This window comes from Camarhynchus parvulus, unplaced genomic scaffold (genome assembly GCF_901933205.1).
Source record: "Camarhynchus parvulus unplaced genomic scaffold, STF_HiC, whole genome shotgun sequence".
Lineage (NCBI taxonomy): Eukaryota > Metazoa > Chordata > Aves > Passeriformes > Thraupidae > Camarhynchus > Camarhynchus parvulus.
In genome coordinates this window covers 3262-14534 of record NW_022148330.1, presented here as the reverse complement: position 1 = coordinate 14534, position 11273 = coordinate 3262, and the positions used below count along the sequence as shown (strand labels likewise).

The following is an 11273-nucleotide window of genomic DNA, read 5'->3' as shown; positions in this document are numbered from 1 at the left end:
TCAGACCAGTTTAAACTGGGCACGATCAGTCCCCACCAGTGTCCCCATCCCAGTGCCACCAGTATCCCCATCCCAGTTCAGACCAGTACAAACTGGGCAGGACCAGTCGCCAATGATGTCCCCATCCCAGTCCCACCAGTATCCCCATCCCAGTTCAGACCGGTACAGCCCGGGTGGAGACGAGGGGGCGGAGCGAATGCAAATCCCAGAGCGCAATTCACCAATCACCTTGCGAGCATAAAGTGACGGGAAGACACGTCAGAGTGGGCGGTGATGCAGGTGGAGTTATGCAAATTAGACGCGGATGCACCACCAAAGGCATCATGGGAGCGAAAATTTGGGGAGATTTTCGCCATTTTCGGGATCCGTGCGTACAAAACGCGGGAGGAAAGCGCAGAGTGCGATGAGGAAAAGCTCCCGGAAGGGTTTCGGAGCGGTCGCAGCGCGGCGCGGGGGCGGCCGTGAGGTGCGGGCGGGCCGGGCGGGGCCGGGCGCGGCGCTGGGTGGGGGTGCCGGTATCGCTTCTCGGCCTTTTGGCTAAGATCAAGTGTAGTATCTGTTCTTATCAGTTTAATATCTGATACGTCCTCGATGAGAGGACTTTATATTAAACGGATTTTTGGGCTCGGGAGTTGGACCCGGAGCTTGCTCCCTCCGCTCCGCGCATCGTCCCGGTATTGCAGTGCCTCCGGGAACGGTGCACCCCCACCACGGGGACCTATTCACAGTGAAAAACAGAGTGGAAACTACTTAGAACCGACTGAGAATCGTGATTTTATCGCGATATTAGCGGTGCATCAACCAATCGCTACGCTTTATACTTCCCTCATTCTGTGCAGAGCTCACTGTCCCGGTATTGCAGCGCCTCCGGGAACGGTGCACCTCCAACGGGGATCTATGAATGGTGAAAAATAGACCGAAAACCACTTAAAACTGGGTACTAAAATCGGGTGAAATCGAGGTTACATCGCGATATCAACTACAGTTCTGCCGATTGCTGTTCTTCTGTAGCTCACTCATTCTGTGCTCCATTCACCGTCCCAGTATTGCCTGTGGGAATGGTGGATCCCCAGCATGGGCCCATATCGGTGAAAATCGATCACTCGGGCTGTGCTGGCGGCACCGGGGTGGGGACACTGGAGGGGACTGGTGCTGCCCAATTTGTGGGATGGGGGCCCTGCTGATATCGCGATGGAACCGCGACTTCAATCAGTTCTAGATAATTTTTGCTCTATATTTCCCCATTCATAGGTCCCCGTTGGAGGTGCACCGTTCCCGGAGGCGCTGCAATACCGGGACAGTGAGCTCAGCACAGAATGAGTGAACTACAAAAGGGTAGCAATTGGTTGATGCACTGCTAATATCGCGATAAAATCACGATTCTCAGTCAGTTCTAAGTAGTTTCCACTCTGTTTTTCACTGTGAATAGGTCCCCGTGGTGGGGGTGCACCGTTCCCGGAGGCACTGCAATACCGGGACGATGCGCGGAGCGGAGGGAGCAAGCTCCGGGTCCAACTCCCGAGCCCAAAAATCCGTTTAATATAAAGTCCTCTCATCGAGGACGTATCAGATATTAAACTGATAAGAACAGATACTACACTTGATCTTAGCCAAAAGGCCGAGAAGCGATACCGACGTCCCCCCCAGCGCCGCGCCCGGCCGCGCCCGGCCCGCCCGCACCTCACGGCCGCCCCCGCGCCGCGCTGCGACCGCTCCGAAACCCTTCCGGGAGCTTTTCCTCATCTCGCTCTGCGCTTTTCTCTCGCGTTTTGTACGCACGGATCCCGAAAATCGCGAAAATCTCCCCAAATTTTTGCTCCCATGATGCCTTTGGTGGTGCATCCGCGTCTAATTTGCATAACTCCACCTGATTATCTACATAACTCCACCCTGGCCCCGCCCCTCTTCAGCCCTACGCGATTTTCTTTTTTTTTTTTTTTTCCGGCTCGTCTCGCACTCTTCTCTCGCGTTGTGCCTCCACAGATCCCCAGAAATACAGGATGACCCAGGCAGCTGAGGGGGGAAAATATGCCCTGTGAGGGGTAAAAGAGGGGGAAATGGAGCCCGTGAGGGTGGGGAAATATAAAATCTGTGAGAGTGAAAAATGGTGCCTGTGAGGGGGATGAGGGTGGAAATGGTGACAGTGAGGGGTTTGAGGGGCAGCTGAGGAGAAAATGGTGCCCGTGAGGGGGATGAGGGTGGAAATGGTGCCCGTGAGGGGTTTGAGGGGCAGTTGAGGAGAAAATGGAGCCCGTGAGGGGGATGAGGGTGGAAATGGTGACAGTGAGGGGTTTGAGGGGCAGCTGAGGAGAAAATGGTGCCCGTGAGGGGTTTAAGGGGCAGCTGGGGGATGAGGGTGGAGATGGTGACAGTGAGGGGTTTAAGGGGCAGCTGAGGAGAAAATGGAGGCCGTGAGGGGGATGAGGGTGGAAATGGTGCTGGTGAGGGGTTTGAGGGGCAGCTGAGGAGAAAATGGAGGCTGTGAGGGGACAATGGTGTCCCTGAGGGGTTTGATGGGCAGGGGAAAAAATGGTGGAGCCTGTGGAAATGGTGCCTGTGAGGGGGGAGAAAATTAGGGGACAATGGTGTCCCTGGGGTGAAAAATGAAGCCTGTGAGGGTGAAATGATGTCCATGAAGGGAGTAGAGAGAGGAAACGGCTCCCGTGAGTGGTTTGAGGGGAAAATAGAACCCATGGGGGGCAGTGAAGGGAAAAATGGTGCCCGTGAGGGGACAAATGGTGCTTGTGAAGGGGATGAGGGTGGAAATGGCGCCCATGAAGGATTTGAGGGGCACCTGAGGGGGAAATGGCGCTCACCTGGGTACACCTGGGCACCCCTGGGCTCAGATCCAGCCGCTGTCACCAGCACTGCCAGGTCCCTGTGGCACTGAGGGGTCCCTGAGGGGCGCCAGAGATTGGGGTGGGGGGATGTTGTCCCCGGAGACCTCCACCACCAGAGAGCGCCCTCTACCCCCACAGAACCTGCGGGGGTCTCTACCGCCTGTATCGGCCCTGAGGGGATCCCGTGCTCCATTTGAGAGGGGGGACACTGCCCCAAACCCTCCCAGAGCCCCCCAAAAACGCGGCGGGAGAAGATTTGTACCGCCCCGATGGCTCTCCGGGGGCCTTTAGCGGCCTGTACTCTCTCTATGGTCCCGCCGCGAAGGACCGAGCTCTATGATCCAGAGCCGACCGCTCTGGCCGGCTTGGAGGTCTAAACTTTACCCTTCTCCTGGCCGCTCTGGCTGGCTTGGAGGACTGAACTCGATGGTTTTATGCCCAACAGTGCCTTGGCCTCTCTATGACCCCGGGATAGAGCGGCCACTTCCGGTCCCTCCTGAGGGGGGGACCCGAGCGCCAAGATGGCGCAGGCCCTGTCGGCCGAGGAGTTCCAAAGGATGCAGGTGCGGCCGGGGGATCCCGGGGGGCTCGGGGGGGAACTTGGGGCGGCTCCCGGGGGTCTGGGGGGGCTCAGAGCTGTCGTGGGGGAGTCATAGGGGGGTCTACGAGGGTCCTGAGGGGGCTTTTGGGGGGATTCGGGGGAGCCTTGGGGGGCTCGGGGAGGTTTGGGGGGTCACAGGGGGGTCCTGGGGGGCTCTGGGAGAGCTGAGGGGGGTCCTGGCGTCGGTTTTGGGGGTCTCTGGATGTGTCAGGCTGGGGGGGCTCTCTGGGAGTTTTTGAGGGGTTTGGGGGAGACCTGGAGGGTCCTGAGGGGCTCGGAGGACCCGAGGATATTTTTGGGGGGGGTCTCGGGGGTCTCTTTGCCCCCTCCCGCCCCAAACCCCCTCTCGGTGCTCCCCAGGCGCAGCTGCTGGAGCTGCGCACCGAGAATTACCGGCTGTCGGATGAGCTGCGCAAGAACGGCGCCGGTACGGCCTGGGGGGTGTGGGGGAATTTTGGGGAATTTTTTGGGGGTCCCCAAAGGCTGGGGGTCTCACAGGGCTGTGACCCCCCCCAGAGCTGTCGGGGCTGCGGCAGAGGGTGCAGACGCTGGACAGGGACCTGGCCAAGGCCAACAAGGTGAGGATGGACCCCCCCCCAAAAAAACCCAAATTCCTCCACAAAAAAAAACCCCAAATTCCTCCCCAAAAAAACCCCAATTCCTCTTGTGACCCCCCCCTCAAAAAACCCCAAGTTCCTCCCCAAAAAACCCCAAATTCCTCCCCCAAAAAAACCCCAGATTCCACCCAAAAAACCCCAAATTCCTCTCGGGATCCCCTCCCCGCCCCCAAAAACCCCAAATTCCTCTTGTGACTCCCCCCAAAAAACCCAAATTCCTCCACAAAAAAACCCAAATCCCTCCCCAAAAACCCCCGAATTCCTCCCCCAAAAAACCCCAAATCCCTCTTGTGACCCCCCCTCAAAAAACCCCAAATTCCTCCCCAAAAAACCCCAAAATTCCTCCCCAAAACCCCAAATTCCTCCACAAAAAAACCCAAATTCCTCCCAAAAAACCCCAAATTCCTCCCCCCAAAAAACCCCAAATTCCTCCCCCAAAAAACCCAAATTCCCCCCAAAACCTCAAATTCCTCCCCCAAAAAACCCCAAATTCCTCCCCAAAAAACACCCAAATCCTCCCCAAAAAACCCCGAATTCCTCCCCAAAAAAACCCAAATTCCTCCCCCAAAACCTCAAATTCCTCTCCCCAAAAAAACCCCAAATTCCTCCCCAAAAAACACCCAAATCCCTCCCCAAAAAAACCCCGAATTCCTCCCCAAAAAACCCCAAATTCCTCCTGAAAAAAACCCAAATTCTTCCCCCAAAAAGAAGCCCAAATTCCTCCCCCAAAACCCCCAAAATCTCCTCGTGACTCCCCCCAAAAAACCCCAAATTCCTCCCCCAAAAAACCCCAAATCCCTCCTGTGACCCCCCCAGGGTCCCCCAGGACCCCCAAATCCCCCTGGGACCCCCAAATTCCCCCCCAACCCCCCCCTGAGCCCCCTCCCCTTCTTTTCCAGGCCCTCAGCAAGAGCAAGAAGGCCCAGGTGGGTCCCAGGGGGGGGGTCTTGGGGGGGTTCTGGTGGATTTTGGGGGGGTCTAGGGGTTCATTTCTGGGGGGTTCAGTCCCATTTTTGGGGTTCTCATCCCATTTTTGGGGTTTCTGGGTTCATTTCTGGGGGGTTCTCATCCCATTTTTGTGGTGTCTGAGCCCATTTTTGGGGTTTCTGGGTCCATTTTTGGGGTTTCTGGGTTAATTTTGGGGTTTCTGGTTTCATTTTTGGGGTTTCTGGGATAATTTTTGGGGTTCCTGGGTTCATTTTTGGGGTTCTCATCCCATTTTTGGGGTTTCTGGGTTCATTTTCGGGGTCTCTGAGCCCATTTTGGGGGTTTCTGGGTTCATTTTTGGGGGTTACCATTTGATTTTTGGGGTTTCTGGGTTCATTTTTGGGGTTCCTGGGTTCATTTTTTGGGGTTCTCATCCCATTTTTGGGGTTTCTGGGTTCATTTTTGTGGGGTCTGAATTCATTTTTGGGGTTTCTGGGTTCATTTTTGGGGTGTCTGGGTCCATTTTTTGGGGTTTCTGGGTTCATTTTTGGGGTTTCTGGGGCCATTTTTTGGGGTTCTCATCCCATTTTTGGGGTTCTCATCCCATTTTTGGGGTTTCTGAGTTGATTTTTGGGTTCATTTTTTGGGGTTCTCATCCCATTTTTGGGGTTTCTGGATTTCTGGGTTCATTTTTGGGGTTCTCATCCCATTTTTGGGGTTTCTGCGTTCATTTTTGGGGTTTCTGGGTTCATTTTTTGGGGTTCTCATCCCATTTTTGGGGTTCCTGGGTTCATTTTTGGGGTTCTCATCCCATTTTTGGGGTTCTCATCCCATTTTTGGGGTTTCTGAGTTGATTTTTGGGGTTCCTGGGTTCATTTTTGGGTTCTCATCCCATTTTTGGGGTTTCTGGGTTCATTTTTGGGGTTCCTGGGTTCATTTTTGGGGTTCTCATCCCATTTTTGGGGTTTCTGGATTCATTTTGGGGTTCCTGGGTTCATTTTTGGGGTTCCTGAGTTCATTTTTGGGGTGTCTGAGCCCATTTTGGGGGTTTCTGGGTCCATTTTTGGGCGTTACCATTTGATTTTTGGGGTTCCTGGGTTCATTTTTGGGGTTCCTGGGTTCATTTTTGGGGTTCTCATCCCATTTTTGGGGTTTCTGGGTTCATTTTTGTGGGGTCTGAATTCATTTTTGGGGTTTCTGGGTTCATTTTTGGGGTGTCTGGGTCCATTTTTTGGGGTTTCTGGGTTCATTTTTGGGGTTTCTGGGTCCATTTTTGGGGTTCTCATCCCATTTTTGGGGTTTCTGATTTTTTTTGGGGTTCCTGGGTTCATTTTTGGGGTTCTCATCCCATTTTTGGGGTTTCTGGGTTCATTTTTGGGGTTCCTGGGTTCATTTTTGGGGTTCTCATCCCATTTTTGGGGTTTCTGGGTTCATTTTGGGGTTCCTGGGTTCATTTTTGGGGTTTCTGGATTCATTTTGGGGTTTCTGGGTTCATTTTTGGGGTTTCTGGGTCCATTTTTGGGGGTTACCATTTGATTTTTGGGGTTTCTGGGCTCATTTTTGGGGGTTCCTGGGTTCATTTTTGGGGTTCTCATCCCATTTTTGGGGTTTCTGGGTTCATTTTTGTGGGGTCTGAGTTCATTTTTGGGGTTTCTGGGTTCATTTTTGGGGTGTCTGGGTCCATTTTTGGGGTTTCTGAGTTGATTTTTGGGGTTCCTGGGTTCATTTTTGGGGTTCTCATCCCATTTTTGGGGTTCTCATCCCATTTTTGGGGTTTCTGCGTTCATTTTTGGGGTTTCTGGGTTCATTTTTTGGGGTTCTCATCCCATTTTTGGGGTTTCTGGGTTCATTTTTGGGGTTTCTGGGTTCATTTTTGGGGTCCCCAGGAGGTGGAGGCCCTGCTGGGGGAGACCAGGATGCTCCAGGGGAAGCTGCAGAGCCAAGAGGACGATTTCCGTCTGCAGAACAGCACCTTGCTGCGGGAGCTGGCCAAGGTAAAACCCCAAAAATCCCAAAAACCCCAAAATCCCCCCTGGAACCCTCAGCACCTTGCTTCAGGAGCTGGCCAAGGTAAAACCCCAAAATCCCCCAAATTCCCAAAACCCCCAAATTCCCCAAAATCCTGGGATCCCCAGCACCTTGCTGAGGGGAGCTGGCTGAGGTAAACCCCAAAATCCCCCCAAATTCCCCCAAAATCCCCCCAAAATCCCCCCAAAAAACCCTAAAATCCCCCTGGGATCCCCAGCACCCTGCTGTGGGAGCTGGCAAAGTAAACCCCAAAATCCCCCAACATTTCCCCAAAAACCCCAAAAAACCCCAAAATTTCCCCAAAATCCCCCCCAAAATTCCCCCCAGGAACCCCCAGCAACCTGCAGCGGGGGCTGGCAAAAAAATCCCCAAAAAAAATCCTCCCAAAAAACCCCAAAATTCCCCCAAAATCCTCCCTGGAACCTCCAGCACCTTGCTGCAGGGAGCTGGCCAAGGTAAACCCCAAAAAAACCCCCCAAAATCCCCCCAAAAAACCCCAAAATCCCCCCTGGAACCCTCAGCACCCTGCTGTGGGAGCTGGCCAAGGTAAACCCCCAAAATCCCCCAAATTTCCCCAAAATCCCCCCCAAAAAAAACCCCAAAAAACCCTAAAATCCTCCCTGGGATCCCCAGCACCTTGCAATGGGAGCTGGCTGAGGTAAACCTCAAAAATCCCCCCCAAAATCCCCCTAAATTTCCCCAAAATTCCCCAAAATTTCCCCAAATCTCCTCAAAATCCTCCCTGGAACCCCAAAAATCTCATCTGGGATCCCCAAAATCCCCCAAATCGCCCCAAAACCCACAAATCCCCCTGGGACACCTGACAATGGCTGGGTTTGGGGTGGATTTTGGGGGTCCCCGTGTCGATTTTGGGGAGATTTTGGGGGTCCCAGGGTTGATTCTGGGGTGGATTTTGGGGGGCTGTCCCAGAATTGATTTTGGGGGAATTTTGGGGGTCCCAGAATTGATTTTGGGGTGGATTTTGGGGTCCCAGAGGTGATTTTGGGGTTGATTTTTGGGGTGGATTTTGGGGTCCCAGAACTGTCGATTTTGGGATTAATTTTTGGGGGTTCCACTGTCGATTTTGGGGTTGATTTTTGGGGCTCCCAGAATTGATTTTAGGGTTGATTTTGGGGCTCCCCAGTGTCAATTTTGGGGTGGAGTTTTGGGGGTCCCCAGGGTTGATTTTTGGGGTGGATTTTGGGGTTCCCATTGTTGATTTTGGGATTGATTTTTGGGGGGTCCCAGAGGTGACTTTGGGGTTGATTTTGGGGAGATTTTGGGGGTCCCAGAATTGATTTTGGGGTGGATTTTGGGGGTCCCAGTGTTTTGGGGGTTGATTTTGTGGTTGATTTTTGGGGTCCCACTGTCAGAGGTTGATTTTGGGGTTCATTTGGGGGATTTTTGGGGTCCCAGGGTTGGATTTTGGGGGTCCCAGAATTGATTTTAGGGTTGATTTTGGGGTTCCCCAGTGTCGGGTTTGGGGCTGTTTTTGGGGTTCCCACTTGGGGCTTTGGGGTTGATTTTGGGGGGTCCCAGGGGTTGATTTTGGGGTCCCAGTGTCGATTTTTGGGGTGGATTTTGGGGTCCCAGTATCAATTTTGTCACTGATTTTTTGGGGGGGGGTCCCAGGGTTGGGGGTGGATTTTGGGGGGGTGTCCCAGGGTTGATTTTGGGGATCCTAGAGGTGATTTTGGGGCTCCCAGTGTCGATTTTGGGGCTGGTTTTTGGAGTTGATTTTGGGGGTCCCAGAGGTGATTTTGGGGGAATTTTGGGGGTCCCCAGTTGTCGATTTTGGGGGGTGGATTTTGGGGGTCCCAGGGTCGATTTTGGGATTGATTTTTGGGGGTCCCAGGGGGCTGATTTTGGGGTCCCCAGGGTTGATTTTGGGGTTGATTTTTGGGGTGGATTTTGGGGTCCCAGGGGTGATTTTGGGGTTGATTTTGGGGATCCCAGGGTAGATTTTGGGGGGTCCCAGGGGGGTCCCAGGGGTGGATTTTGGGGGGTCCCAGCATCGATTTTGGGGTTGATTTGGGGATCCCAGTGTCGATTTTGGGGGGATTTTGGGGGTCCCAGGGTGGATTTTGGGGTGGATTTTGGGGGTTCCCAGGCTCGATTTTGGGATTGATTTTGGGAGTCCCCAGGTTCATTTTGGGGCTGATTTTTGGGGTCCCAGGGGTGATTTTTGGGGTCCCAGATTTGGGGATTTTGGGTTGGATTTTGGGGTCCCAGAACTGTCGATTTTGGAGTTGATTTTTGGGGGTCCCAGGGTTGGATTTTGGGGTCCCAGTGTCGATTTTGGGGTTGATTTTGGGGGATCCCAGTGTCAATTTTATCACTGATTTTTTTGGGGTCCCAGGGTTGGATTTTGGGGTCCCAGTGTCGATTTTGGGGGATTTTGGGGGTCCCAGTGTGGATTTTGGGGTTGATTTTGGGGGGTCCCAGGCTCGATTTTGGGGCCAATTTTGGGGGTCCTGGTATTTTTTATCCCTGTGTTTGGGGGTTGTGGCTCATTTTGGGGTCCCAGAGGTGATTTTGGGGTGGATTTTGGGGGGTCCCAGGGTTGGATTTTGGGGTCCCAGTGTCAATTTTGGGTTGGATTTTGGGGTCCCAGTGTCAATTTTGGGTTGGATTTTGGGGGTCCCCAGTATCAATTTTGGGTTGGATTTTGGGGGTCCCAGTATCAATTTTTATCACTGATTTTTTAGGGGTCCTTTTTGGGGGTCCCCGGTATCAATTTTGGGTTGGATTTTGGGGGTCCCCAGTGTCAATTTTGGGGTGGATTTTGGGGTCCCCAGTATCAATTTTGGGTTGGATTTTGGGGGTCCCTGGTATCAATTTTATCACTGATTTTTTTTTTGGGGGGGGGGTCCCAGCTCTGTGCCCAGATCGAGGGGCTCGAGGAGGAGAACCGGCTGCAGGGGAGGGGCGGGGGCCCCGGGAGACCCCAGGACCCCAGGACCCCCCAGGACCCCCAAAACTCAGCCCAGCCCCCCCAGGCCGGGGCTCAGGGGGACGGGGGAGCCCCCCAAGGTGAGGGGGGAATTTGGGGGGGGGTCCTGGGGGAAATGAAAATTTGGGGGTCCTGGGGAGGGGGGTTTTGGGGGTCTCAGAATTTTTGGGGGTGGGGGGGGGATTTTGGGGGAGTTTTTTTTTTGGGGGTCTCTGAGAATTTGGAGGAGTCTGGAGGAAATTTTGGGGAGGGGTCTCTGAGAATTTGGGGGTCCTGGGAGGATTTTGGGGGGTCCTGGGAGGATTTTGGGGGGGGCTGGGGGTTTTGGGGGGTCTCAGAATTTTTTGGGGGATCTTGGGGAGGATTTTGGGGGTCTTGGGGTTTTTTTGGGAGGGTCTCTGAGAATTTGGGGGTTTTGGGGGGGGGGGATTTTGGGGGTCCTGGGGAGGATTTTTTGGGGGGTTTTGGGGGGGTTTTGGGGGGGGGAGGGTCCCTGAGAATTTTGGGGGTTTGGGGGGAGGGGGGTTTGGGGAGGATTTTGGGGGGATCCTGGGAATTTGGGGGGTCTGGGGGAATTTTTGGGGGGTCTCTGAGGGGATTTTGGGGGTTTGGGGGTTTCTGATTTTGGGGAATTTGGGGGGTCTGGGGGAAATTTTGGGGGGGGTCTCTGAGAATTTTGGGGGTTTGGGGGGGGATTTTGGGGTTTTTTGGGGGTTTCTGGATTTTGGGGGGTCTGGGGATTTTTGGGGAGGGTCTCTGGGAATTTTGGGGTCCTGGGAGGATTTTGGGGGTCCTGGGGTTTTTGGGGGAGGGGGGGTCCCAAAATTTTGGGGGGCTGGGGGAGGATTTTGGGGGTTTGTTTTTGGGGGTTTCTGAGAATTTTGAGAGTCTGTTGGGGGTTTTGGGGGGGGGGTCTCTGAGATTTTGGGGGTTTTGGGGAGGGGGATTTTGGGGGGTCCCCCAAAAAGAGGATTTTGGAGGGGGCTGGGGGTTTTGGGGGGTCCCAGAATTTTGGGGGGTTGGGGGGGATTTTGGGGTTTTTTTTTGGGGGTTTTGAGGGTTTGGGGGAGTCTGGGGGTTTTTTTTGGGGAGGGGTTTTGGGGGATTTGGGGGTCCTGGGGTTGATTTTTGGGGGTCCTGGGGGGGTTTTTTTTGGGTGGGGGCTGGGGGAGGGGGTTTTGGGCGATAAAATTCGGGGTTCCAAAATTTCTTTTTGGGGGGGAATTTGGGGGTTTTCTGATTCCCCTGGGGTGGTTTTGGGGGGATTTTTGGGGGTTTTGAGGGGGATTTTGGGGGGACGCCCCCAC

The 11273-nt window shown here is 53.9% G+C and overlaps 1 protein-coding gene and 2 non-coding genes across 3 annotated transcripts; 2 read left to right on the top strand and 1 right to left on the bottom strand.

Moving 5' to 3' along the window:
- The first annotated feature begins 517 nt into the window (after positions 1 to 517).
- On the top strand, positions 518 to 708 carry LOC115916557. The gene has a single exon (XR_004061610.1). It is a non-coding gene; the product is annotated as a U2 spliceosomal RNA (small nuclear RNA).
- A 731-nt stretch (positions 709 to 1439) lies between these two features.
- Positions 1440 to 1630, bottom strand: LOC115916556. Its single transcript, XR_004061609.1, has one exon. It is a non-coding gene; the product is annotated as a U2 spliceosomal RNA (small nuclear RNA).
- Positions 1631 to 3333: 1703 nt separating this feature from the next.
- LOC115916555 (GRIP1-associated protein 1-like) lies at positions 3334 to 10046 on the top strand (the record flags this gene model as incomplete). The annotated part of the gene is made up of 6 exons (XM_030970287.1): positions 3334 to 3403; positions 3802 to 3868; positions 3958 to 4019; positions 4958 to 4984; positions 6872 to 6979; positions 9890 to 10046. Coding segments are annotated over exons 1-6 (463 nt in total), but the record flags the coding sequence as incomplete, so codon positions are not given.
- Between the last annotated feature and the right edge of the window lie 1227 nt (positions 10047 to 11273).